A 25,672-nucleotide genomic window follows, 5' to 3' on the forward strand; every position below is an offset into this window, starting at 1 on the left:
CACACACACACACTCTCTCTCTCTCTCTCTCTCTCTCTCTCTCTCTCACAATACACACACTCATTAACACTTACACACAATCACAAACACACACACTCACTAAACACATTCTCACAAACTCACACTCACATGCACACATGCACAGACACACAATAACACAAAAACACATACATACACACTCACACAGCCACAAATACATATACATACACACACTCACACACATACACACTCACACTCATACATGCACACTCATACACAATTACACCCATACACACTGACACTTAACACAGACATACACACTCACACATACACACATTCACACACACTCATGCACACTCATACACAATTACACCCATACACACTGACACTTAACACAGACATACACACTCACACATACACACATTCACACACACTCATGCACACTCATACACAATTACACCCATACACACTGACACTTAACACAGACATACACACTCACACTCACACACATTCACATACAATGGGCCATTTTTAACCCTCCCATTCTTTCCCATATCTAATTTTAAGGCCATGTGGACCTCACAAATCCCTTCCCACACCCCCAGCTTGGACTAGAAGGAACACTGAGACTTCTGGTTTCCCTTCTCTACATGTGTTTGTGACTGACCAAGGGTAGGTGAAGGGTACATGAAAAATCCATATAAGCCACTTATGGAACAGCACTTTATATAGTATATTATCATTTAACTGGAGGCCCAATGCATAAAATTTGTGCATGAGGTGGGAAAGAGAGAGTCTTTCAGCCTGGCCTGTACCCTCTCCAATCCAGGACCCCTCGGGGGATATTCAACTGCCAGTTTATGGGCAGTTAGGCATCCCTCTCCCAATCTAGGACCACTGACCTGTAACTGCTCACCTGCCTGCTTGTGTGGTCACCCCTAACTGCTCTCCCCTGCCAAGCTGATCATCTAACTGCTCTCCCCTGCTGGCCTCTGCCTCAATCCCCAACACTGTGGCTTTGCCCGGAAGGATGTCTGGAAGGATGTATGGAAGACGTCCAGTCTAATTAGCATATTACCCTTTTATTAGTATAGATTACTGTTGGTGTTTTATTTACAAATATTGCACTTCTCTCATTTATTTGTAATATGTGGTACATAGGATTTTATAAGATGATCTGACCAAACAGATAATCTTATAAAATCCTATGTACCACAAGGATGTGTAAGTTTGTTTCTTATACATTTCTTTTCTGTTAAAGATATCATGCCATTACCACACCCATGACCAGCCACCACCTCCCTCTCTCTTCCTCCCTTTCAGACAGTCTGTATGTGTCCAGGGGCTCTAGAATATTCTTTCCTCTCTAAAATGTTATCACTCCACCTCTTAGGTCTCCACCTACTCACACAGTCATTCCTTCAAACCCAGTTGTTCTCATACTTTTTCAATTTCTCCTTTGTCGACAGTGAATTACAACATTAGCCTTAGAATGCCTGAGTCTACTCATTAGAGTTCTCAAAATACAGGAAATGGGTCTCCTGGGTCACGGATGTATTTCTGTTCTTGGTACACACTCGGCAGGCGGTAGGTGAGCAGTAAATACTTGTTTATGGACAAGTCAAAGGCAGAAAGAGAATTCCCTTTGGGGGAGGCTGAGGACACAGGCAGTGAGCTGCAGGTAGAGCCAGCCTGTTGAGGGTGGGCTCAGGGTGGGAACCTGGGTCCTGCCTTCTCTGAGCAGGACTTCCAACCAGGCAGAGGGTCCTAGGAATCAGAAGTGACCCCAGATCTGGGCTGAGAGTTTCCAGTGGCCTCATCATGGAAACACTCACACCCAGGCCCAGGATGAGGCAGTCAGCTTGCTGTAGGTTCACAGCTCTGAGGGCCCGGAAGGATGGCAGCAGCTCCTGACCCACCACATCCTGTTCATCTCTGTCCTTCAGGCCCAGGCCTCCTCCATCTGCAGAGCAAGAGCCCTCAGAGCAGACACCAGATGTCCATCCTCTCTGCTCTTCTCTGCCTCGGTCAGTTGTGAACACGTGGAGAGGGGGAGCGGGAGGGGCAGCTGTGCCCTCTTGTTCATGGGGAACCTTAGCCTCAGGCAGCTGGAGTGGACGGGACCTGATGGGAAGAGAATCAACTCAGACATCCGGGTGCCAATCTCTCACAGGGACTCTCTTCCAGGGCTGAGTCTGGACCAGATCATCCACATGAAGGCAGGTGAGTCCTCCCCAGGCTCCATGTCCCTCCTCTTCCTTCACCCCCGGGGCTCAGGAGGGAGCACAGAGGTGCTGGGATGAGGTGATAAGCCAAGAGAGTCTTGGGCTGAGCTGGGAGATGGGGAGTTAGAAATGTCTTTGTAATGTAGCCTCTGGTTTCCTTCCAGGGACCCTCTCCAAAGCCACCCTCTGGGCTGAGCCAGGCCCTGTGATCCCTTATGGGAGCCCTGTGACCCTCTGGTGTCAGGGGACCCTGGAAGCCCAGGAGTTCTGTATGTATAGACAACAAAAGCGTGTGCTTTGGAAAACACAGACTAAGTGGAATCCCCGAGACAAGGTCAAGTTCTCCATCACACGCATGACAGAGCATGATGCAGGGAGATACTACTGTTACTATATCGGATTCACAGGCTGGTCAGAGCCCAGTGACCCTCTGCATCTGGTGGTGACAGGTGAGAGAACGCTCAGAGGCCCCAGCCTCAGGCTCTGCCTTCAGGAAGGGGGTCTGCTCTCGGGGAGTCTCCCACTCACAGCCCAGCCCTGGGGAAATGAGGGAGGTGTGAGCCCCATTTAACACACTGCCTCCTCCTCTCCTAGGATCCTTCAACAAACCCAGCCTCTCAGCCCTGCCCAGCCCTGTTGTGCCCTCAGGAGGGCACGTGACTCTCCAGTGTGGCTCAGGGCAGGGGTTTGGCAGGTTCCTTCTGACTAATGAAGGACACCACAGGTTCTACAGGCATCTGGACTCACAATCACAGCCCAGTGGGCGGTCCCAGGCCCTGTTCCCTGTTGGCCCCATAACACCCATTCATAGGTGGACGTTCAGATGCTATGGCTATTACAGGGACAGGCCCCTTATGTGGTCACACCCCAGTGACCCTCTGGAGCTTTTGGTCTCAGGTGAGTCAATTATTGTCTCATCCATGGATTGAGGCACCAGACACATTGCATCTTTGCTGTGAGGGGATTGGTGAGGTGAGGGGAGTAGAGGGGTCTATGGATCAGAGACACAGAGAGATACAGTGAGACCTGGGATACAGGCCAGGAGAAGGGGATTATGGGAGGATCAGCCCCTGTCATTCATGTCTGGTCTCCCCAGGTGAGTCTGGGAAGCCCTCTCTCCTGACTAAGCAGGGCCCCATCGTGGCCTCTGGCCAGAACCTGACCCTCCAGTGTCGCTCTGATGTCGGCTATGACAGATTCGCTCTGCACAAGGAGGGGGGACAGGACCTCCCCCAGAGCCTTGTCCTTCAGCCCCAGGCTGGGCTCTCTCAGGCCCACTTCCCCCTGGACACTGAGAGCAGCTCCTATGGAGGCCGGTACAGATGCTACGGTGGATACAACCTCTCCTCTGAGTGGTCAGCCCCCAGCGACCCACTGGACATCCTGGTGGCAGGTAAGGAGCCAGTGGATTCAGTCAGGGATCCAGAGTCTGTACGGGCCCTGCTCGGGGTCTCAAGTGGTGAGGCCAGAATGAAAGTGCAGGGCCCCAGGGAGGAAGGGAGGCAGAGAGAGAAAGACCGGGGGGCGGGGGTGAAGGGGGTGAGGGGGAGACTCAAAGAAACCAAAACAAAAAAAGAGAAGGGTCCTCAGAGAGAGGCCTAGTGTCTCTCAGGGCAGAACAAGGTGGGCAGGCAGCCCTCACCCTCTCTCCCTCCCTCCCTCTCTCTAGGACACCTGCCTGACAGACCATCTCTATCAGTGGTGGTACACATGGGCCCCAGGGTGGCATCTAAAGGAACGGTGATCCTACGGTGTCAGTCACAGAGCTCAAGGGACACTTTCCTTCTGTCCAAGGAAGGGACAGCCGATCCCCCCCTGCATCTGAGATCAAAGCGCCAAGCTCGGCCATTCCAGGCAGAGTTCTCCTTGAGCCCTGTGACCTCAGCCAATGGGGGCACCTACAGGTGCTACAGCTCAAACAGCTCCTCCCCCTTCCTGTTGTCACACCCCAGTGAGCCCCTGGAGCTCCTGGTCTCAGGTGAGGGTCCCTGACCCTGTCTGCTGAGCTGTCAGCTCAGGGTCCTGTCCCCAGAAGGAATATGGGCTAATAGAGAGGGAGGGGCTCTAGGGATGGTCACCCAGAGGACATATTCCCCACAGATACTCTGCTACCTTTGTACATCCTTGCCCTTTACCTGGGTCTAGAAGGTACCAAGTGGGCAGCAGTTGGGCCCTGACTGGGCCACAGCACTGATGTAGAAGAGAAACCTGAGTTTTGAGGGGCCCAGAGTCCCCAGATCCTCCCCTCCTTCTGTCCTCATGCTGGACCTTCTAAGGACCCTGCTCCCCCACACACCTCCACAGGGCCCCTTTCCACAGCTCATGAGTTACTGGGTTATTTTGCTCTGAGGGAGCTCAGAGGCCCTACTCTGAGTACAGACCAGGCAGAGAGTCCCAGGAGTTAGAAGAGACCCCAGATCTGAGCGGAAGGTCTCCAGGGGCGCCTGGCATCCTCCTGTGTCCTCATCATGGAACAACCTATGGGCAGTTCTGAGTCTCTCAGGGGATCCAATGCCCCCTCAGATCTCAAGAACAGACAGGCTGAGTCCTAGGAGAGCTGGGACTCAGGGAGAGATTTCATGGGACCACAGGGGGGCCGGGGCTCAAGGATTCACTCCTTCCCAGCCATAGCGTCAGGCCTGCAGAGGAGTAAGTGAGGGTGAGGACAGGAGGGGTGGTCATGGCAGAGGGAGACATTGGGGCTCAGGATGAGGAGGAGAAGCCGGGCTCAAGTGGGGAGATGGCAGCACCAAACCCTCATACTTTATCCTGATCCCCAGGAGCCTCTGATGATCCCTTCCTCCACACCATGGCATTGGGCCCACAGATGGGTAAGTGAGGGTCTCTGTGGGGAGGTGGTGTCTCCATGGGGAACAGAGGCTGAGTCATGTGGGGGTTCAGGAGTTGGCTTGGACATGCCTTTCTGTCCAAGGAGGGTCAGTCCAAGGTGTAAAAGGAGAGAATTGTGACTCAGAGCTTACGTTTCCTGTCAGTGCTGAGTCTGAGCTCCTGGGAGAGGGGCCTCACAGTGAACCCACAGGATGTGACATTATTGGGCCTGTCCCCTTCGTAGCAGTAACTATGGTTATAATACAAAGTCAGAGACGCAAGGAGCCGGCTGAGGTGTAGGAACTAACAGGTAGACCTACCCCTTCACTCCTTCACGTTCCTGATCTCAAGTCACAATGGAGCCCCAGATGTTCCTCTTGGCATCCTAGTTACATACAAGATAAGACACCAAAGATGCTCATCTCAAGGGATTGCAATGGGCATTATTAGTTGGGGACTCCTTGGAGATCAGAGGAGAGATGACAAGCATTCCCACACCTCCTCAGCACTCACTGTGTGTGTTTGGTTCTCAGGAGCAGCTGGTCCCCTGGGACCATCACAGAACAAGTCAGACTCCAAGGCAGGTGAGTGTGGGACATGGTCAGTGATGGGGCTGAGTGCAGAGGGTCACATCCAGTCAGTGGAAGTCAGGTGACCTGGATACACATCCAGGGGATGCTGGGCTGGTTCGATATTGCCCTGCCCTCTGTGACCTCTCTGTCCACAATCTCCAGCCTCAACCCCCCAAGACTACACCGTAGGGAATATCATCCGGATGGGCGTGGCTGGCTTGGTCCTGGTGGTCGTTGGGGTGTTGCTGTTTCAGAACTGGCAGCCGGGACGGAAACCAAAAGACAACAAACCCACCACGCAGCGAGGCAGAACTTTGGAAATGGATCTGATGCTCCCGAGAGGTTCTGGAGGATCACTGGGTCCTAAGGCAGCTCCATTTTAATTGTTTTGAGAAAAGTCCATTTTGATTTCCACAGTGGCTGCACCAGTCTGCATTCCTGCCAGCAGCGCACCAGGGTTCCCTTTTCCCTACATCCTCGCCAGCACTTGTTGTTCATTGATGTATGGATGGTAGTCGTTCTGGCAGGTGTAAGGTTGTACCTCGTTGTTGTTTTAATGTGCATGTCTGGTGATTTGTGACGTTGAGCATTTTTTTTATTATTATTGATTTTTTACAGAAAGGAAGAGAGAGAGAGATAGAGAGCTAGAAACGTCGATGAGAGAAACATCGGCCAGCTGCCTCTTGCACACCCCGTACCGGGGATGTGCCCACAACCAATGTACATGCCCTTGACCGGAATCCAACCCGGGACCTTTCAGTCCGCAGACCGACGCTCTACCACTAAGCCACACCGGTTTCGGCGACGTTGAGCATTTTTTCATATGTCTCTTGGCCATGTGTATGTCCTCTTTGGATACCTGTCTATTCAGGCCCTCTGTCCATGTTTTCTTTGGATTATTTATCTTCCTTTTTGCTGAGTCATAGAAGAACTTTATGCATTTTGGAAATTAACCCCTTATCAGACATGTCATCAGCAAATAGCTTCTCCCGTACAGTGGGATCCCTCTTCATTTTTTATGCCGGTTTCCTTTGCTGTGCAGAAGTCTCTTAGTTTGCTGTTGCCCCATTTGTTTTTCTTTTTCCCTTTGTTTCGAGAAAGAAACCAGAAACACCAATCAGAAAGAATATATGCACCCCTTTGTTCATAACAGCGTTATTTACAACTGCCCAAGTGCCCCTCAATAGATGAGTGGATAAAAAAAAAAAGCTGTGATACATTTACACAATGGAATGTCATACAGCTGTAAAATAAATGAAGGAAGGAAGGAAGGAAGGAAGGAAGGAAGGAAGGAAGGAAGGAAGAAAGAAAGAAAGAAAGAAAGAAAGAAAGAAAGAAAGAAAGAAAGAAAGAAAGAAAGAAAGAAAGAAAGAGAAACTCTTAGCCTTTGAGACAACATGGAAATTCCTGGAGATTATTATGCTGAGTGAAATCAGCCAATCAGAGAAAGGCAAATATCACATGATGTCTCTTATATGTGGAACCTAATGAACAACATAAATGGCAAACGATATAGGTCCAGAGGCATGGATGCATGGAACAGACTGACAGACCTCAGAGGGAATGGGGGGAGAGGCAGTAAGAGATTAACCTAAGAATTTATATCATATAGACACAGACAATAGGGTGGTGAAGGCATGGTGAGGGCAGGAAACAGATGGAGGGGAGCTAGGGGGATGTGAGCACAAAGGGAACAATACACGGTTGAGAGAAGGGGAGCCTTGGAGCTCATCTGATGACCCCAGGAGGTGCTGAAGGAAAGTGGGGACCAGCAGTTGTGGGAACCATCTGCTGAGTGTGTCCAGGGGAGTAGATGTGGTTTGGGTGCAGGAAATGTCTCTCTGCCTGTTCCCTGTACTGGACTCTTCGCCTATTAAAAGTGTATTTTCTTAGGAGGCTGGGGGAAGGTCATTGGGCGGGGAAAAAGGATATATATATACTACTATTTGTAATACTTTAAACAATAAAATAATTTTTTTAAAGTTTTCTCTCCTTATCATGTTTGTCTTTCTGAGACAAACCCCCTTCTTTTCCCACCCCTGTGACTTGGGGGTCCATCCACATGGCTGGTGTGGGTCCCCACCTCTAGCACCTCATGCTCTCCCCCACTGTTTTGTAGTAAAATATTCTTTTTTAAAATTTTATTGGGGTGACGTTAGTCAACATGAACAAATAGGCTTCATGTGTGGATTACTAATTTACATAATCTGTAGACAGGACCATGTGTCCACCACCCAAAGTCAGATCTTCTCCCATCACCTCATATTAGGACCCCTTTCTCCCCCTACCCCCTCCCTCTGGCAACCACCACACTGCTGTTTGTGTTCATACGTTTCAGTAGAGATCTCCATTCATGAGTTAAATCATATAGTTCTTAGCTTTTTCTGTCTGACTTATTTCACTTCGCATCATGTTCTCAAGGTCCATCCATGTTGTTGTAAATGATGCTATTTCATCCTTTCTTATGGCCGTGTAGTACTCCATTGCATATACAACTGAGTGGCCAGATGATGATGATCTCTGAACACATAATAACCTGGCCACTCAGTGTATATCCTATAGAATAAAAGGCTAATCTGAAAATAATTGTCCCCTCAACCAGGAGTTAGACCAGCAGGCAGGCTGACCAACCACCCATGTCTCCCTCTCCTACCTCCTCTACGCCCTCCCCCCCCCCCAACTGGCCAAGCTGGCCAGAACCCATCCATGTATTATAACCACAGTGACACCGTCACTGCTACGAAGGGGACAGACCCAATAACGTCACGTCCTGGGGGTTCACTGTGAAGTCCCCTCTCCCAGGAGCTCAGACACAGAACTGACAGGAAATGTAAGCTCTGAGCCACAATTCTCTCCTTTTACACCTGGAGCCACTGATGCCTAGCCAGGGAAAGGGAGTGTCCAAGCCAGCGCCTCCACAGGTGCCTGAACCCCCACATGACTCAGCCTCTGTTCCCCATGGAGACACCACCACCTCCCCACAGAGACCCTGACTTACCCATCTGTGGGCCAAATGCTGTGGTGGGGAGGGAAGGACCCTCAGGGCCTCCTGGGGATCAGGATGAAGTGTGAGGGTTTGGTATTGCCTTCTCCCCACTTGAGCCCAGCTTCTCCTCCTCAGCCTGAGCCCCAATGTCTCCCTCTGTCATGCACCAGGCCTCTAATGTGTGTGTGTGTGTGTGTGTGTGTGTGTGTGTGTGTGTGTGTGACTACAAAAACAATACCAAAAAAATCAGTGAAGCCAAAAGACGGTTCTTTGAAAAGATAAACAACTTGGTGAACTTTTAGCCAGATAAGAAACAAAGATTTAAAAAATCAGAAATGAAAGAGGCTCAGTAATAACTGACAATACAGAAATACAAAGCATTGTAAGAAAATACTTTGAACACCTAAATGCCAACAAACTGGACAACCTGGGTGAAATGCACAAATTCATAGAAACATACCTTCCAAAACTCAATCAAGAAGAATCACAGAACTTAAATAGACCATTAACAGCTAATGAAATTGACTCAAAAACTCCCAGGGTAAAAAAAAAAAAAATCCATGGCCCTGACCAATTCACAGGTGAGTTTTATCAAATACTCAAAGAAGAATTAAGCCGAAACCTGTTTGGCTCAGTGAATAGAGCATCAGCCTGCGAACTGAAAGGTCCCAGGTTGGATTCTGGTCAAGGGCATCTACCTTGGTTGCAGGCACATCCCCAGTGGGGGGTGTGCAAGAGGCTGCTGATCAATGATTCTATCTCATCGATGTTTCTAACTCTCTATCCCTCTCTCTTCCTCTCTGTAAAAAATCAATAAAATATATATTTTTTTAAAAAAAGAATTAACACCTATCCTCCTGAAACTATTCCAAAATATTCAAGAGGAAGTGACACGTCCAAGCTCTTTTTATGAGTTCAGTGTTATCCTGATTCCAAAACCAGATAAAAACACTACAAAGAAAGAAAATTACAGGCCAATATCCCTGATGAGCATAGGTGCTAAAATCTTCAACAAAGTATTAACAAATCAAATCCCTCAATAAACTAAAAAGATCATACACCATGACCAAGTAGACTGTTCCCGGGGATGCAAGGATGGTTCAATACTCACAAATTAAAAAATTAATAAACGTGATGCACCACATAAGCAACATGAAGGATAAAAATCACATGATCATATCAATAGAATCAGAAAAAGCATTCGGGAAAATCCAGTACCCATTGATGATAAATTAAAAAAAAATAACTCAGCAAAGTGAGAATGGAGAATTGCATGTATCTGGCCAATTTTCCCAACACCATTTATTAATGATCAAGAAATTAAAAATGGAACTACCATTAATCATTCCATTCTTTCACAAATATACATTTAAGAGCCATTGTAGACCTCACAAATTCCTTTCCTTGCCCCCAGCTTGGACTAGACTCCTCTTCTCATTTTTCTTCTCTACGTGTGTTTGTGACTGACCACCCATAGGCGAAGATGATGTAACAAATTCATATAAGCCGTTTATCTAACATTTAACAGACAATATTAGAATTTAATTACTGTTGATATTTTATTTCTATTGACAAATATTGCACTCCTCTAGTTTATTGGTAACACGTGACACATAGTATTGTAGTATGATCTGACCGAACAGTTTGCTTCTTATATATTCCCTTTGAGTTAAAGACATGACGCCATGCCCTTGTGGGGTGATCACCACACCTCTGCTTCCCTCTCTCTTCCTCCCTTACAGACACTCTGAATGTATGCAGGGGTCTCAAGAACGTTCTTTATTCTCTAGAATGTTCTCACTCCACCTCTTAGGTCTCCACCTACTCACACCGCCAATCCTTCAAACACAGTCTAGACATGGTCCCCAGTTGTAATCATATATTTTTTTTAATGTTTTCCTTTTTCAACAATGAGTTACAACATTGGCTTTAGAATGCCTGAATCTACTAATGAGAGTCCTAAAAATACAAGAATCTGGTCTCCTGCACCACAGATGTATTTCTAGTACCTGGATAAATTCCTGGCAGGTGATTAGTAAATACTTGTTTATGGACGAGTCAAAGACAGAAAGAGAATTCCCTTTGGGGGAGGCTGAGGAAACAGGAATTGAACTGCAGATAGAGCCAGCCTGTTGAGGGTGGACTCAGAGTGGGAACCTAGTTCTGGCCTCTCTAAGCAGGACTTCCGACCAGGCAGAGAGTCCTGGGAGTCAGAAAAGACCTCAGATCTGGGCTGAGAGTCTCCAGAGGCCCACAGTCCTCCTGAGTTCTCATCATGGAAACACTCACACCCAGGCCCAGGGCTGGGCGGTCAGCTTGCTGTGGGTTCACAGCTCTGAGGGCCCGGAAGGATGGCAGCAGCTCCTGACCCACCACATCCTGTGCATCTCTGTTGTTCAGGCCCAGACCTCCTCCATCTACAAAGCAGGAGCCCTCAGAGCAGATGCCATGACATCCATCCTCTCTGCTCTTCTCTGCCTCGGTCAGTTGTGGACACAGAGAGGTGGGAGCAGGAGGGGACTGGGTGGCTATAACCTTTGTTCATGGGGAACCTCCAGCTCAGGCAGCTCGAGGAGATGGGGCCCTGAGAAGAAAGAATGAGCTACAATGTTCAGTGCAAAGGTCTCACAGACACTTTCTTGCAGGGCTGAGTCTGGGCCAGATCATCCACGTGAAGGCAGGTGAGTCCTCCCCAGGCTCCATGTCCTCCTCTTCCTTCACCGCTGTGGCTTTAGGAGGGAGCACACAGGTCCTGGACTAAGCTGGGGGATGAGGGTGGGGAAGGGCTTTGTAATGCATCTTTTGGTTTCCTTCCAGGGACCCTCCACAAGCCCACTCTATCAGCTGAGCCAGGCTCTGTGGTCTCTTATGGGAGTTCTGTGACCCTCTGGTGTCAGGGGACCCTGGAGGCCCAGATGTTTCATCTGTACAAGGACGGAAAACCTGTGGTTTGGAACACACCAAGCCGAATGAAGCCCGAGGTCACGGGCCAGTTCTTCATCACACGCATGGCAGAGCATAATGCAGGGATGTATCGCTGTAACTACCTCAGCCCCACTGGCTGGACAGGGCACAGTGATCCCCTGGAGCTGGTGGTGACAGGTGAGAGGACACTTAGGTGTCCCAGCCTCAGGCTCTGCCCTCAGGAAGGGGGTCTGCTCTCAGGGTGTCTCCCTCTCACCAGCCCGGCCTTGGGGAGTCTGAAGTCCATTTAACATGCAGTCTCTGTCTCTCCTAGGATACTACCATGAGCCCAGCCTCTCAGCCCTGCCCAGCCCTGTCATGACCTCGGGAGGAAATGTGACCCTTGAATGTAGCTCATGGCAGGGATTTCACAGGTTCATCCTGGCTAAGGAAGGAGATCACAGGCTCTCCTGGATGCAGGACACACAGCCACGGCCCAGAGAACCATCATGGGCAAAATTCTCTGTGGGCCCTGTGACCCCCAGCCACAGGTGGACCTTGAGATGCTATGGCTGCTACAGAGAGAGCCTGCAGGTGTGGTCACCACCCAGTGATGCCCTGGAACTCGTGGTCTCAGGTGAGTCCCATTATTGTCTCACCCAAGGAGAGACAATATTATTTGGATCTTTGCTCTGAGGGGAGCCCCATGTGAGAGGGTGAGGTGAGTGGAGCGATGGGGCACGAGTCAAAAACATAGAGACAGTGAGACCTGGACGCCAGGATGGGAGGGACAGCCCCTGTCATTCATGTCTCCTCTCCCCAGGTGAGTCTGGGAAGCCCTCCCTCCTGACCCAGCAGAGCCCCATCGTGGCCTCTGGACAGAGCCTGACCCTCCAGTGTCGCTCTGATGTCGGCTATGACAGATTCGCTCTGCACAAGGAGGGGGGACGGGACCTCCCCCAGAGCCTTGTCCTGCAGCCCCAGGCTGGGCTCTCTCAGGCCCACTTCCCCCTGGGCACTGTGAGCAGCTCCCACGGGGGCCGGTACAGATGCTACGGTGGATACAAGCTCTCCTCTGAGTGGTCGGCCCCCAGCAACCCCCTGGACATCCTGGTGGCAGGTGAGGAGCCAGTGGGCTCAATCAGACTCTGCACAGGCCCTGCTGGGGGTCTCAGGTGGTGAGGCCAGAATAAAAGTGCAGGCCCCTTGAATGGATACAGAGAGACAGGGAGTTGGAGGGGAGAGGGGAAGAGTCAGAGAAACGGAGACAGAGAAAGAGGAGGGTCCTCAGAGAGAACAAGGTGGGCAGGCAGCCCTTACCCTTCCTCCCTCTCTCCAGGACACCTGCCTGACAGACCCTTCCTCTCGGTGCAGCCAGGCCACAATTTGGCCTCAGGAGAGAACGTGACCATGCTGTGTCAGTCACAGAGCCCGAGGGACACATTTCTTCTGTCCAAGGAAGGAGTAGCCAATCCTCCCCTATGTCTGATATCAAAGCACCCAGCTGAGCAGAATCAGGCAGAGTTCTCCATGAGTCCTGTGACCTCAGCCCACAAGGGGACCTACAGGTGCTACAGCTCACATAGCACCTCCCCTTTCCTGCTGTCACTCCCCAGTGACCCCGTGGAACTTTTGGTCTCAGGTGAGGGGGCCTTGACCTTATCTTGCTGATATGTCACCTGATGTCCCTATCCCTGGAGATCCTGAGACAGTAAGAAGTGCTGGGGCCCAGGAGTTTGCCACTGACAGGATATTCTGAAGTCCCTACCACCAATCCTTCCTCCATGAATCCAGGGTTCTTAGCTGTCAATTTAGTGGGATTTCTCAGCTGTAGATGTTTAGCCTTATGAGTTCTGTGTCTCCAGCAAGACACAAAACACACAGCACCAAATTATTTCAGCATTGAGATCATTGTTCTCCATCATCCTCAACTTGAGAAGTACAGCTCTTACCAAAGTCACTCAGAACAGGTTCTGAACTCAGCGATCATAGGAGGCTGAGGTCATCCAACGAAGAGCCCATGGAACCTGGCCTAGTAGAGACAGGCTCATGGAGGGACGGTGTAAAAGTCATCATCTGAGAAGTGGGGCATCTGAGAGCACAGGGCCCAGGAGGAAGGCTCCTGTCTCCCCAGGTCCTCACTCACACCCTCGTATCCTGATTCTCAGGAGCTGCTGACACCCTCAGCCCATCACCAAACAGGTCAGACCTCAAGATGGGAGAGTGGGAGAAACTCTCAGGTATGGGGTTGGGGGTAGAGGTTCCTGTCCTCTCAAAGGGAGGTGGGTCTCCTGGGTGGACAGCCAAGGTTCTGGATGTCATCCTCAGTTGACTTTGGTCCACTCTGACCTCTATGACCTCTTTGTCCACCTCCCACCCCTAAGACTACACGGTGGGGAATTCCATCCGGATGGGCGTGGCAGGCGTGGTCCTGGTGGTGCTTGGGGTACTGCTATTTGAGGCTCAAAACAGCCTGAGAAGAACCCAGGACGTGAACACAAAGGAAACACCACACTGTTCAGAGAGGGGGAGCCTTGGAGCCCATCTCATGATCCCAGGAGGTGCTGAAGGAAAGTTGGGATCATAGTTGTAGAAACTGTCTCCCAGGAATGTCCAGGGGAATACACATGATTTGGGTGAAGGAAATATTTGTGTGTTCCCTGGACTCTTCCTCCATTTAATGTCTACTTTCTCTCCCTGTCTTGGCTGACTTTCTGTGATGACACCCTCCCACCCCCCAGATTCTTTTCTCAACCCTTCACTTGAGGGTCCATCGCACATGATTGTGTGGGTACCCACCTCTAACACTCACACTCTCTCCCATATTCATGTAATAAAATGTTCTTTATATCTAATCATCATATTACCAGATGGGCATTATCGCTTCTTCATCTCTTCAGTTCACAGGGGTAAACCTGGGCTCCATAATGAAATAAATGGGCTAAATCAGATACAAGCCTGGGAATTAAAAATCCAACATGATACCCAAACCCTCTCTGGGCCCACAGTCCTTCCTCTCCTCACCAGACGCCACCCGTGTCATTTCCCCAGAGCTGTCCCAAGTGCTGCCCCTCAAAGCTCGTGTGTAGAATTCTCTGACTGGCAGAAATTGCCCATTTCTGAATTGACATAAAGTTAAATATTATTCAGCCACAAGAGAGGAGGAAATCCTGTCATTTGTAATGACCCTAAGAGACCTGGAGGGTGTTATGCTACATGAGGTAAATCAGACAGATGAAGACAGATGCTGATTAATCGCACATACGTGTGGGGTCTGGAAAAGCCAAACGAGTAGAAACAGAGAGAATGATGGTTACCACAGGGAGTGGGGGGTAAAGGAGAGATGTTGGTAAAAGAGTATCAATTTTCAGTGATAAGATGAACAATTTGGGGGGCTAATGTACAGCATGGTGATTACAGTAAACAATACTGTATCGTATTACCCCCAAAGTACCTAAGAGATTGTATACTAAAGGCTCTCACCTCCAATAAAGAATAAAGGGAGCAATTATGTGACTTTTTAATGGAATTGTTAACTAGTTTCATATCCTTAACCATTCTATTCATTAGCTTAGCACCAGAATATTAAATACTATAGATGGAACAATTGTTTTGACTTTCACATGGCAGCGAGCTATGTTAAAATCAATGTGTGATTGTAGAGTTTAGGAAAACTAAACAGGACAGTTCAGAGATGCGGCTCAAGTCAGACCCTCAGCACCTGCTATTTTGGGGGTAAGGAGAGCTGGTCCCCTTCCTGTGTGACTGGCACCTTGTGACCTGCACACACTGTGGTGTGGGAACCCTGCCCACCACATCCTGTGAACTTGCCTCTCAAGCTTCACCTTAAGATCTGAAAAATAAGTCATCAAAACCTCTGCTTTAAAAACATCCACAGGGAGTTCACCCCTTTTCCTGATGCATGAAGAGAGCGAACCTGAAACCACAAAGTGAATTCAAAGTGATCATTATAGAATCCACAGGTCAGGACAGCTCTTCTCTTTTAAGAGGTTGTGCTGACCCAGACCTGGCCCAGCCTTGACCAGGAATGTGGTGTGTTCCTGGGAAGTGTTTCTTAAGACCATGGGCCACCTCCATCTCCCCTAATTCTGCCCTATTTTGGATGTTGATCCTGAGAGGTGCTGTGCATTCAGCACTGGATCATGGACAACTCCACCCACCACCACCTTCAAACCCCCCCACCTCCAACCCGCCCCCCCCATTTATAGGGCACCTAGCTATGTCTCTTTTCTAAAATCTCATCAATCTATAATAATAATAGCATAAATATGCTAATTAGACCAGACAGACAAATGACCTTCCAGACGACCTTCCAGACAAAGCAGTGGTGGTGGGTGCCAAGGCAGAGGCAGTTAGGGGCAATAGGCAAGCAGGTGGGTGGTTAGGAGTTATCAGGGAGGCAGGTGAGCAATTAGGGGCAATGAGGAAGGGAGGCAGAATAGTTAGGGGCAACCAGGCAGGCAGGCAGGCAAGTGGTTAGGGGCGATCAGGCAGGCAGGCAGGAGAGTGGTTAGGAGCCAACAGTCCTGGATTGCAAGAGGGATATCTGACTGCCGGTTTAGGCCTGATTCCTGTGGGATCAGTCCTAAACTATCAGTAGTACATTCCCCAAAAGGTCTCAGATTGTGAGAGGGTGCAGGCTGGGCTGAGGGACACCCCCCCCCCTTGCAGGAATTTTGTGCACCAGGCCTATAGTTTCATATAAATGGGCAAGAATTATGAGGATACTACTTACATATGTTTTATGTAGAATGTTTTCTAGGTCTTTATTTTTAAAGGGTTTACCTTCACTACAAGTATATTTTTTAAAAAATAGAAAACCTCATTGATGTTTCTATTTTTCTCTCAACCCCTCCCTTCCTCTCTGAAATCAATTTAAAAATATATATTTTAAAATAATAATAATTGAAATAAATTAATAAAGGGCCAACACACAAAATAATTTTCAGCCACTCACCCACAGGCAGAGGGAGTATGTGAATTCTGGACTCACCCAAGGAGAGTTTGGGGTGGTGTGGCCACCAGGACCCAGTGCTAGAGCATCCAACACCACAACCACCATTCTTCTTGGGAGGAACAACAGACCCAGTCTCTGGGCTTCCAAGGCTCCACCCACATGACCACTAGGGGCTCTGCCCACTGAGTCAGGGAACCATCCGGGAAAGACTCGGAGGTTGGGGACACACACCCACCCTCTTCCCTGAAGTGCAGAGGGCACCTCCCCTCATGGGAAATGCAGTCACCCCAATATCCTGATGCCATCACAAGCTCTTTCAGTGCCTAAGCCTGGCAGTTCGCCCGCAGGTGGAGGGAAGCAGAAGCAGACCCCAAGGAGCCTGGAGACATTGGCCGACCCACTTCGGCTCCTGCGATGGTGAAAACGGGCCATGGAGCACAGCTAGGTTTTTCCCTCATGTAGACAAGCCCAGCAGAGGCAGTTGCATTCTGGGGGTCAGCTGTAGATTCAGATAGATAGATGGGGGTCAGGAGCCTACAGCCCACATGAGTGGCTTCAAACATCCATGTTTCTCTCTCATCATTGATGTTTCTATTTTTCTCTCAACCCCTCCCTTCCTCTCTGAAATCAATTTAAAAATATATTTTAAAATAATAATAATTGAAATAAATTAATAAAGGACCAACACACAAAATAATTTTCAGCCAGATCCTCAGAGCAGATCCAACAAGCTTCACCATCTTCTCCTCTCCCGGCCATTTCATTTCAATTTATTTTCTACTAGAGGCCTGGTGCACAAAAATTCGTACACTTTGGAGGGGGGTCCCTCAGTCCATCCTGAGCCCTCTCACAGACCAGGAGCCCTCCGGGGATGTCCAACTGACAGCTTAAGTCTGCTTCTTGGGGAAGCAGGCCTAAGCCACAGTTTGACCTCCCTCTGCAGGAGGCAACTGATGGGCCAATAGGGGGATGGGTTTTAACCAGCTGGCCCCACCTCCTGATTGCCCCTCCACCACTGCTGGTCCCTGTCCCCTGATTGCAGGTTTTCCCTCTGCCCACTGGCACCTGTGTTGGCTGGCCTGGCACTGCCCACTCACTGGCCCCACCCCTGCTAACCAGTCATTCTGCTATTTGGTTGATTTGCATGTTAGGCTTTTATTACATAGGATTGTTCATTTTCATTTTTCTTCTCCTTTTTCTTTAAAACTTCATACTTCTCTGTTTCCTTTTATAATTCTATTTCCTTTTCCCTCTCTCTCTCTCTCTCTCTCTCTCTCTCTCTCTCTCTCTCTCTCTCTCTCTCCCTCTCTTCTTACACTTTTTTCTGGTTTTGTTTTCCTAATCTGTCTTTCTCCACAGGACTTGGCTGCACGTGGTAGGGGCCAACCTGTTGTCTAAGGCCCATTTGTTCATAGCACAGGACTCAGGGGCAGGTCAGCAACCTCCCTCAGGTTTCCTGGGCTCCACCTCCACCTGCCTTCACCTGCCAGCCAGCTGTCCATCTTAATCACTCAACTGTGTGTTTCTGAAAGGGCTTCAGTGGAATGGGGAGTCTAAACCTCTGGGTCTCCCTGAAGGGGGAGGTGCCATTCAGATTTCAGGGAAAGGGATGGTGTGTTTCCTATCCCAGAGCTACTCTGCTCAGCATGTCCCGGAATATCTTCCTGCCCTCGGCTAGGTGGAGACCTACTCATGCAGCCCATTGGGAACCTGGAGTTGCTCAGCTCTCCCATGAGGGGGGGAAGCACCAGTCAGGGTCCTGGTTTAGTGGAGCTCTCCGTCCCACCCCCATGTCAGTGACTGACACTTCCTGAGACTGTTCAAACCCATTGGCTTGGCCTCTGCGGCTGTCTCCTCAGTAGAGATCAAGATGTAGGGTGTGCATATCACACGATCTCACTCATTTGTGGGTTATAATGAACAACACAAACTGGTGAACAAAAACAGATCAGAGACAGAGAAGCATTGATCAGATGCTCAAACCTCAGAGGGAAGGCAGGGGAGGGTGAGGGTAAGGGGGAGAGATCAACCAAAGGACTTGCAGGCATGCGTAGAAGCCTAACCAATGGACACAGACACTGAGGGGTGGGGGGTGGGGAGAGGGCATGAGCCTGCAGCCCACACGGGCGGCTTCAGACACCCTCAGAGCAGATCCAACAAGCTTCACTGTTTTCTCCTTCCATAATGATAAAAGCTTAAATATGCTAATTAGATCAATGACCTTCAGCTGAATGATCTTCCAGATACCTTCCATTAGAAGCCACGGTGGAGTGGGTGGGAAATGAGGGGTTAAGGACACATACGTAATAACCTTAATCAACAAAGAAAAAAAAGGATGCAGGGTGTTGTAGGCAGGGTACCTGAGGGGTGGGGGCAGCTGTGTCACAACCAAGAGCTAGGTTTTTTTCTTTCCCTGAGCTGTGGCATCTGGAATGGGCCTGAGCCTCTCTGGAAAAAAGCTGTTTCATGGGTGGTGCGGGGAGTGGGGAGCCAACTGCAGGTCTCCCAGCCACCTCTTTTCCATGTCTCCCCCCAGTGCTTCCTACACTGGCCTCTCCTCAGGCACCTTCAGCCCACACCACCCTCCCTCCACTGAAGCCTCAGGTGAGGAGCTACAGATGAAAATTCTGTGCTCTGGCCGAAACCAGTTTGGCTCAGTGGATAGAGCATCGGCCTGCAGACTGAAGGGTCCCAGGTTTGATTCCAGTCAAGGGTATATACAGGAGAGGGTGTGCAGGAGGCAGATGATTGATGATTCTCCCTCATCCATGTTTCTAGCTCTCTGTCCCTCTCTCTTCCTCTCTGTGAAAAAATCAATAAAATATATATTTTTTTAAAAAAAAGAAAAATTCTGTGCTCTGGTGTGTATGTGTGTGTGTGTGGGGGGGGGGTTGTTTGTCTGTTTTAATAAAGAAAATTTTTTAAACTGTAAATAAACCAAGTATTATCAACAAATGAACTGGCTAAACAAATCAGCATATCCATACAATGGAATACTATTCAGCGATACAAATAAATGAACTGTAATTCAAACAAACAAACAAAAAAAAACAACCCTGCAGTAATATGTCTGACCCGGTTGGCCAGCAGCCATGCCAGATGTTACACAGCTGGATGGTACACGGTCTCAGTTCTGGTGCTTCGGGCTGTGGAGCCAGCCTGGGTTCCAGGCCCCGATCTTCTCACCCACCCACAGCTGCGAGACCCCCTCCTCATCCTTGGCCTGTCCCCCATGAGAGCTGGGGCAGCCCTTCTCGTGGCCTCACCTTTCCTGCTGGTCTCAGGTGTTTGCTGTCCTTCCTTGAGGTATCTGTCTCCTCCTCGGCTGGACCTCAGTTGATAATTATGGGTGAACGTTCCCCATGTCAGTATTCCCAGCCTGGCCCCGGGAGGAGGTGCATAAAGATCTGCCTATTCGTCTGCCATCTTCTCCGGCCAACCAGAAATACATTTTTAAAAGGAAAATAAAATGTCTCCCTCTTGACCTGGTCTCTCTCTCTCTCCCTAACACTTCCCTTTAGCGACTTCCTTGTTCTATTAATAGCACCCCCTTTCTCTTCTTCTGCTTCTTTCAAAACGTCTGAGTCACTTCTGCTTCCTCCGTGGCCCCTTCTCCTCGGGGCAGGACTCTCCTCCTCACACTGGGTTTTTTTTCTGCAAACACTGGTGAGAGGCTATTCAGGCTAAATTCAGGGAGAGCTGTGAGGTCTGCAGACTGTCCTCCCGGAGCAGGTCTTTCTCATCCTGGCGCTCTTTCCCTCTTTGTGTCAGTCCTGCTGTGGAGGAGCAGGGTCCCCGAGACACTCAGGGGTGCCATCGGGCAGGTGTCACGAGACAAGGCACCCATGGGCAGGTAGGAGACCCTGCGGGGACCCTGAAGGCAACCTCCACACACCACTTCTCCTCCAAACCAGTAGAAAAGCTGGGCTATTGGTCCTCAAACACGTGGTCCCAGTCCAAACAAACAAAAGAATCCTCAGTGTCAGGAAAGCAGGGTAACTCACAGAAATGAACAGAAGCCATTGGGAGTGGCATTGTGGGGAGGGGGGGGGAGGGAGGTTCCAGAGAAGGGACTACAGGGCCGACTTCATCAAATCTATCCCCCAGAGTGACACTGGGGTCCTGGTGTGAAGTCCCCGCATTGCCACACCCCAAGTTGGGGGTCATGGGGGTGTTGAATTGCAGGTGATGACCTCTGGTTGACATTCTCCTGGCCTGATGGAAGGTGTTTGGATGTGTTTCTTCTTATTCTTTCCCTGGGAAAAATGTGTGTAATCTTGGGGGGAGGGAGGGAGGTGCCTGGATTTCACAAGTGTTTAGAATAAATTGCCAGGGAAACTCCCTGCACAGGACTTTGGATATGGACAATTTTCTAGGGAGAGAGAAATAAGGAGAGAAGAAGGAAGAGGAGGAGGAGGAGGAGGAGGAGGAGGAGGAGGAGGAGGAGGAGGAGGAGGAGGAGGAGGAGGAAAAGGGAAACATCCATCAGTTGCCTTTTATACAAGCGCCCACCTGGCATCAAACCAGCAACCTTTCGGTGCACAGGATGTCGTTCAACCAACTGAGCCACCCCTGCAGGGCCTGGAACAATTTTGTATAACACAGTCGTTGCATTTAATCCATAGAGAGCAAGCATGTCAAACTCAAAGGCTAACACAGGCCAAATAAACAGGGCTTAAGTGTATGTGGGCCACAAGAAAAAAACACACAAAAGCTTCCATTTTCATAGAAATGTAGGTTTATCTCGATAGAGACATGCTGAATACAATGCACGCTGAAATAAATGAGTCATCATTAACATAAAATAATGGAACATTTTAATAAAAATTAATATTTTTTCTTGAACAAGAACTTACCAGACACTGAATAACTGCACAAATGAATAAGCATAATGCAAAGAAACCTATTTTTTTGTTCTCCGAAAGTGAAATATTTTCTGATGTGCACACCAAACAAATCAGTTCAAGACTAATGATGTGGCTATCAGCTGCTAAATATCAGCATTTCATTCTTTTTTTCATTTTTTTTTCTGATTTCTATTCCATTGTGCATGCATGCCACCTCTTTCTTACCCAGTTGTTTATGTAGCTAAAGACTTGTTGCAAACCTTGTTTTTAAATTCTTTGTTTCAGTGTATGTGCCATTGATGGCAGTATGACAGATATCCCCTATTTGTCCTTCACATAGCCCCTCCACCCAAGCCTTCAATTCTTGATATAACAGCTTAGGACATTGATTTTTAAAGGTTTTTTTTTTATTATTATTTTCTAATATATTCATCATTGTTTTTATTTTTTTATTTTTTTTTAAATATATTTTATTGATTTCTTACAGAGAGGGACAGAGAGTTAGAAACATCGATGAGAGAGAATCATCGACCAGCTGCCTCTTGCACACCCCCCACTGGGGATGTGCACACAACCAAGGTACATGCCCTTGACCGAAATCGAACCCGGAACCTTTCAGTCCGCAGGCTGACGCTCTATCCACTGAGCCAAACCGGTTTCGGCATATTCATCATTGTTTTTAATTTCATCATTTCGTAGGCCTGTTGTGAAGTATTTAGATGATCATTTAATCTAAAATGTGCATTTATGTTTGACTATCAAAAACTCTGTTGCTTTATTTCCAGAATGGAGGGATATTGGTTATCTTTTATCATTTTTATTTTTTATTGATTTCAGAAAGGAAGGGAGAGGGAGAGACCTATAGTAACATAAATGATGAAAGAGAATCATTGATCGGCTCCTCCTGCAAGCCCCCACTGGGGATTAAGCCCACAACCCAGGCATGTGCCCTTGACCTGAATCAAAGCTGGGAGCTTTAAGTCTTCAGGCCGATGCTCTATCCATTCAGCCAAACTGACTAGGGCTTGGTTATCTTTGACTATAGAATCAGGTGACTCTCAGAGGGTCCCAGGAGCTTCTAGGGGTCCACATCTGGTCTCCAGGCTGGCTGGGGTCACCAGCTGAGTGTCCATGGGGGAAGTACCCATGGCCTCTGGGGTCCCGCAGGCCCCTCCCTGGACTATGGGGTCTGGGTCCTTCCTGGGCTAGTGGAAGGCTAGAGCAGCGTACAAGCTGGGCTCTTCTGGGGGCTCCTCTGGTGACGAGGAAGGGGATGCACTTGTCTGCCGTCTAGGGGCCAAGAGGTTCAGCTGAGCATAGGTCACATCCTGGGGGCCGTAGGGTGGAGCAGCCTGGAGCAGGTAGAGAGACAGATGGGTGACACCTGGTTGGGGTTTTGACAAGCCTCAGGGCCTGGGGAGAATGGAACCCACCTGAGTGTCCTCTTCTGCTTGTCTGCCCTTCTGGTCCAGCCACCCCCCACAAGGGGAGGAAGGAGAGGTGGCCATTCCCAGTGCAGGTCTTGGTCTTGAGCGGTTCACCTGGGCATACGTCACTCCCTGAGGGCCGCCATCCTGCCTGGTCTGAAGGAGTCAGTGAGACAGAACAGCATCTCCTTGATTTCACAGTAGAAATCCTCCTGTAAATCATCCTCATGTCGCCAGAGAGATGGTTTAGACCTTAAATAGACCACGTCCCTCTCCTGTTGGAACCTGCAGGGCCTTCTAGAGCCTCTGGGCCTCTGGATGCTTCTGTGGTTCTGACTCTCATCCTAACGCACTCTCTCGCGCTCACTGGGCTCCAGCCTCATGGCCTCTCCTCCTGAAGAAGCAGGTCCTGCCTCAGGACCTCTGCTTCAGCTCTTTCCCTGCCCACCCTCCCCCACCATGCACTCTATCTTTATATTCCTTCACAGCACTTTGCTCTCTGGGACACTGTCTGTTTGTTTGCATATTGTCTCCCTCGCCCACAGGTGAGCTGAGGGCTGCACCTTGGCTCCTAAATGGAGCCGGTAAACAGTGAGCCCCTCACATCTGTGGGGTGAATGAATGAAGGGATCCTAGGACTTGTGGGTGAGTCACTTATTTCTGTCTCCTCCTGAGACCTGGGGCTGCACAAGGTCAGACAGGGGACGAGGGGCCAGCGAAGGGGGTCCTGTAGGAGGGACTATGGGGTCACAAGGAACCCAGGAGGAGTGAGTCACAGCAGGACAACCTGAGGGCCCAGAGGAGAGGTCAGTGTGGACGCTGCTGAGAAGCTGGTGAGGTGGGACAGGGAAGGGTCCACTGGATTAAACTGGGAAACAGAAGGTCCTTGGTGGCCTGGACAGGAGTAGGGGTCTCACCTGAGGGTCCAACTCCATGCTCTCCCCAGGCTGCAGGTCCTTCACAGAAGCATCTGCTGGGGCAGAACAGGGGGTGTCTCCTGGCAGGTCCCCAAGACCTGAGGGCTGCAGACCCCGCCCGCTCCCCAATGGGCCACTAACCCAGGGTGAGGTGAGGCACCAGGTCACACAGTGTGGGTCTCAATCCTTCTCACCCTGACTCCCAGCCTCCCAGCCTAACCCTCCCCTTCGACTCCTGAAATCCCTGTGCCTCTCCCTCAGGGCAGCTGTCTCTTCCTCTCAGGGAGGGGCTCCTCCTTGGTGTCAGCAGCTGGGCTGCAGCTGGGGGAGGAGACAGGAGTATTAGGGGCAGAGATGGGCCGTGGGTGGTGGAGTTCTCATGTCTTTGGGGTAGGAATTACATGATCTGCAGGCCTCTGTCTTTGGCCTCTGGGTGTGTGGTCCTGGCAGGAGATTCCACATGAGTCCCTCTCTGGCCTGGTCCAGAGGGTCCGTGTCAGCCCTGGGAGGTTAAGAGCCCCTCCCCCAGGGATTCTACTGGAAAGAAGGAAACCCTAACACTCACTTGTGTGCATATTTCATGAGACTGAACATCTGGGCTCACACTCTTTCTAGGTTTTTTTTTTTTTTTCATATTCTGGAGAAGTCTTTTTCCAGCTGACCTTCTCCGCCCATTTGGTTTCCTGTGGCAGGTGCTCTGAGCACCCCGTTGTGTGACCCAGGTCACCCCGTTCCCTACTCACCTGAGGTCCTGCCTTTGCTCTGACGCCGGTGTTGGAGGTAGAAAAGAAGGAGGGAGAGCAGCAGGACCAGGGTCACTGAGACCCCGATCAGGATGTTCATGTTCCATGAGGGACCTTGGACACGAGTAACGTCATGAATGAGCCAGGGAAGCCTTTGAATGAGCATCTACTGTGTGTGAGGCACAAGCTGGGGTCTCACTCATCTCCTCTCACCTCATGCACCAGGGATTGCTGACCCCACCACCCACCTCACTGAGGCTCAGAGAGATTAACCCCGTGCCCCAGGTCACCCAGCCTGGACGGGGCAGGGCTGGGACTGGAACCCAGGACTGTGGGTTCCCTGTGCTGTCCTCACACTGACCCCAGGGGTCACCAGCTACATGTCCACGTCTCATCTGGAGCTGAGGTTCCTTCCTCATAACCTGCCCCCAGCACAGCACAGACAGGAGGGCTGGGTGTGGGGTGGACTCTGAGTCTCTCCTGGGTCCATCTCCCCCCTGCAGGGTCCTGACGTCCCTTTGGGAAGATCAGGGTGGGCTGGGGGATCTGCCTTCCTGAGCTCTGTGAGGCCCTTATGTCACCTCATCTCCCAGCAGCCTGTGAGCAGGATGGGACCAGGGTTGAGCAGACAGGAACCCAAAACTCAGATCAGAGAAGGGACTTTCCAACCCCACAGCAGGAGCAGCAGAGCCAGGAGCTGACCCAGGGCTATCCACCCTGTTCCCTCCTCTGAGCTGAGCCTGAGCTGAGGAAAAGGATTGGGTGCCCAGACCCTTGTCCCTCCCTGTACAGTGTCACCGTCACTGAGACAAAGGGGACAGGTCCATAACATCACGTCCTGGGGGCTTCCCTGTGAGGCTTTCTCCCAGGAGGTCAGAGCCAGAACCGTTAGGAAATCTAAGCTCTGGACAAGGACTCTCTCCTTTTACACCTGGAGACACTGAGGCCCTGACAGGGGAAGGACAGGTCCAAGTGAAAGACATCAGAGGAGCCTGAACCCCCACATGGCTCAGCTGCTTTCCCCTTGGAGACTCCAACCACCTCCCCACAAAGCCACTCACTTACCCATCTGTGTGCCTGACTCTGTGGTGGGAGAGATCGATCCTCAGAGCCTCCTGAATTCAGGACCGGACAGCAGTGGGGGGCCTGTCATCTCCCCACATGAGCCCAGCTCCTCCTCTCAAGCCTGCACCCCCACACCTCCCTCTGCTATGACCGATCACCTGCCTCAGACTCTGAGACTCCCAGCCCCCACCAGGACACAT

At 50.1% G+C, this 25,672-nt stretch overlaps 2 protein-coding genes across 3 annotated transcripts; one reads left to right on the top strand and one right to left on the bottom strand.

Moving 5' to 3' along the window:
* Nucleotides 1-1,899: 1,899 nt before the first annotated feature.
* On the top strand, nt 1,900-14,411 carry LOC311633925 (immunoglobulin superfamily member 1-like). The gene is made up of 14 exons (XM_084906932.1): nt 1,900-2,202; nt 2,369-2,653; nt 2,799-3,101; nt 3,301-3,597; nt 3,874-4,182; nt 4,985-5,035; nt 5,567-5,617; nt 5,768-5,982; nt 10,992-11,073; nt 11,237-11,272; nt 11,409-11,693; nt 11,830-12,132; nt 12,319-12,651; nt 12,697-14,411. Exons 1-14 carry the CDS (start codon nt 2,064-2,066, stop codon nt 13,164-13,166), a joined length of 3,159 nt encoding a protein of 1,052 aa, XP_084763058.1. The 5' UTR covers nt 1,900-2,063; the 3' UTR covers nt 13,167-14,411.
* Nucleotides 14,412-22,096: 7,685 nt separating this feature from the next.
* On the bottom strand, nt 22,097-25,578 carry LOC311633659 (leukocyte immunoglobulin-like receptor subfamily B member 3). 2 transcript variants are annotated; one of them, XM_084906636.1, is made up of 5 exons: nt 25,473-25,578; nt 24,408-24,521; nt 23,665-23,717; nt 22,754-22,903; nt 22,097-22,672 (listed from the first exon to the last, which is right to left on the bottom strand). In XM_084906636.1, exons 1-5 carry the CDS (start codon nt 25,474-25,476, stop codon nt 22,526-22,528), a joined length of 468 nt encoding a protein of 155 aa, XP_084762762.1. In that variant the 5' UTR covers nt 25,477-25,578; the 3' UTR covers nt 22,097-22,525. The 2 variants fall into 2 exon arrangements, with proteins under 2 accessions (XP_084762762.1, XP_084762761.1); XM_084906635.1 differs by lacking the exon at nt 25,473-25,578 and having other exon boundaries at nt 24,408-25,076.
* Between the last annotated feature and the right edge of the window lie 94 nt (nt 25,579-25,672).

This window comes from Pipistrellus hanaki (assembly GCF_964339955.1).
Source record: "Pipistrellus hanaki genome assembly, chromosome: 15".
NCBI lineage: Eukaryota > Metazoa > Chordata > Mammalia > Chiroptera > Vespertilionidae > Pipistrellus > Pipistrellus hanaki.

What these genes read in the sequence shown, in the direction of transcription:
- LOC311633925 (XM_084906932.1), top strand. Translation starts at nt 2,064, where the DNA reads ATGGGGAACCTTAGCCTCAGGCAGCTGGAGTGGACGGGACCTGATGGG. An exon ending in CCTGGAGCTGGTGGTGACAG is followed by an intron (nt 11,694 to 11,829) that starts GTGAGAGGACAC and finishes TGTCTCTCCTAG; the next exon opens with GATACTACCATGAGCCCAGC. An exon ending in CTCAATCAGACTCTGCACAG is followed by an intron (nt 12,652 to 12,696) that starts GCCCTGCTGGGG and finishes ATAAAAGTGCAG; the next exon opens with GCCCCTTGAATGGATACAGA.
- LOC311633659 (XM_084906635.1), bottom strand. Translation starts at nt 24,573, where the DNA reads ATGCTCATTCAAAGGCTTCCCTGGCTCATTCATGACGTTACTCGTGTC. An exon ending in GAGCAAAGGCAGGACCTCAG is followed by an intron (nt 23,718 to 24,407) that starts GTGAGTAGGGAA and finishes CTGCCCCAGCAG; the next exon opens with ATGCTTCTGTGAAGGACCTG. An exon ending in GCATGGAGTTGGACCCTCAG is followed by an intron (nt 22,904 to 23,664) that starts GTGAGACCCCTA and finishes TGACTCCTTCAG; the next exon opens with ACCAGGCAGGATGGCGGCCC.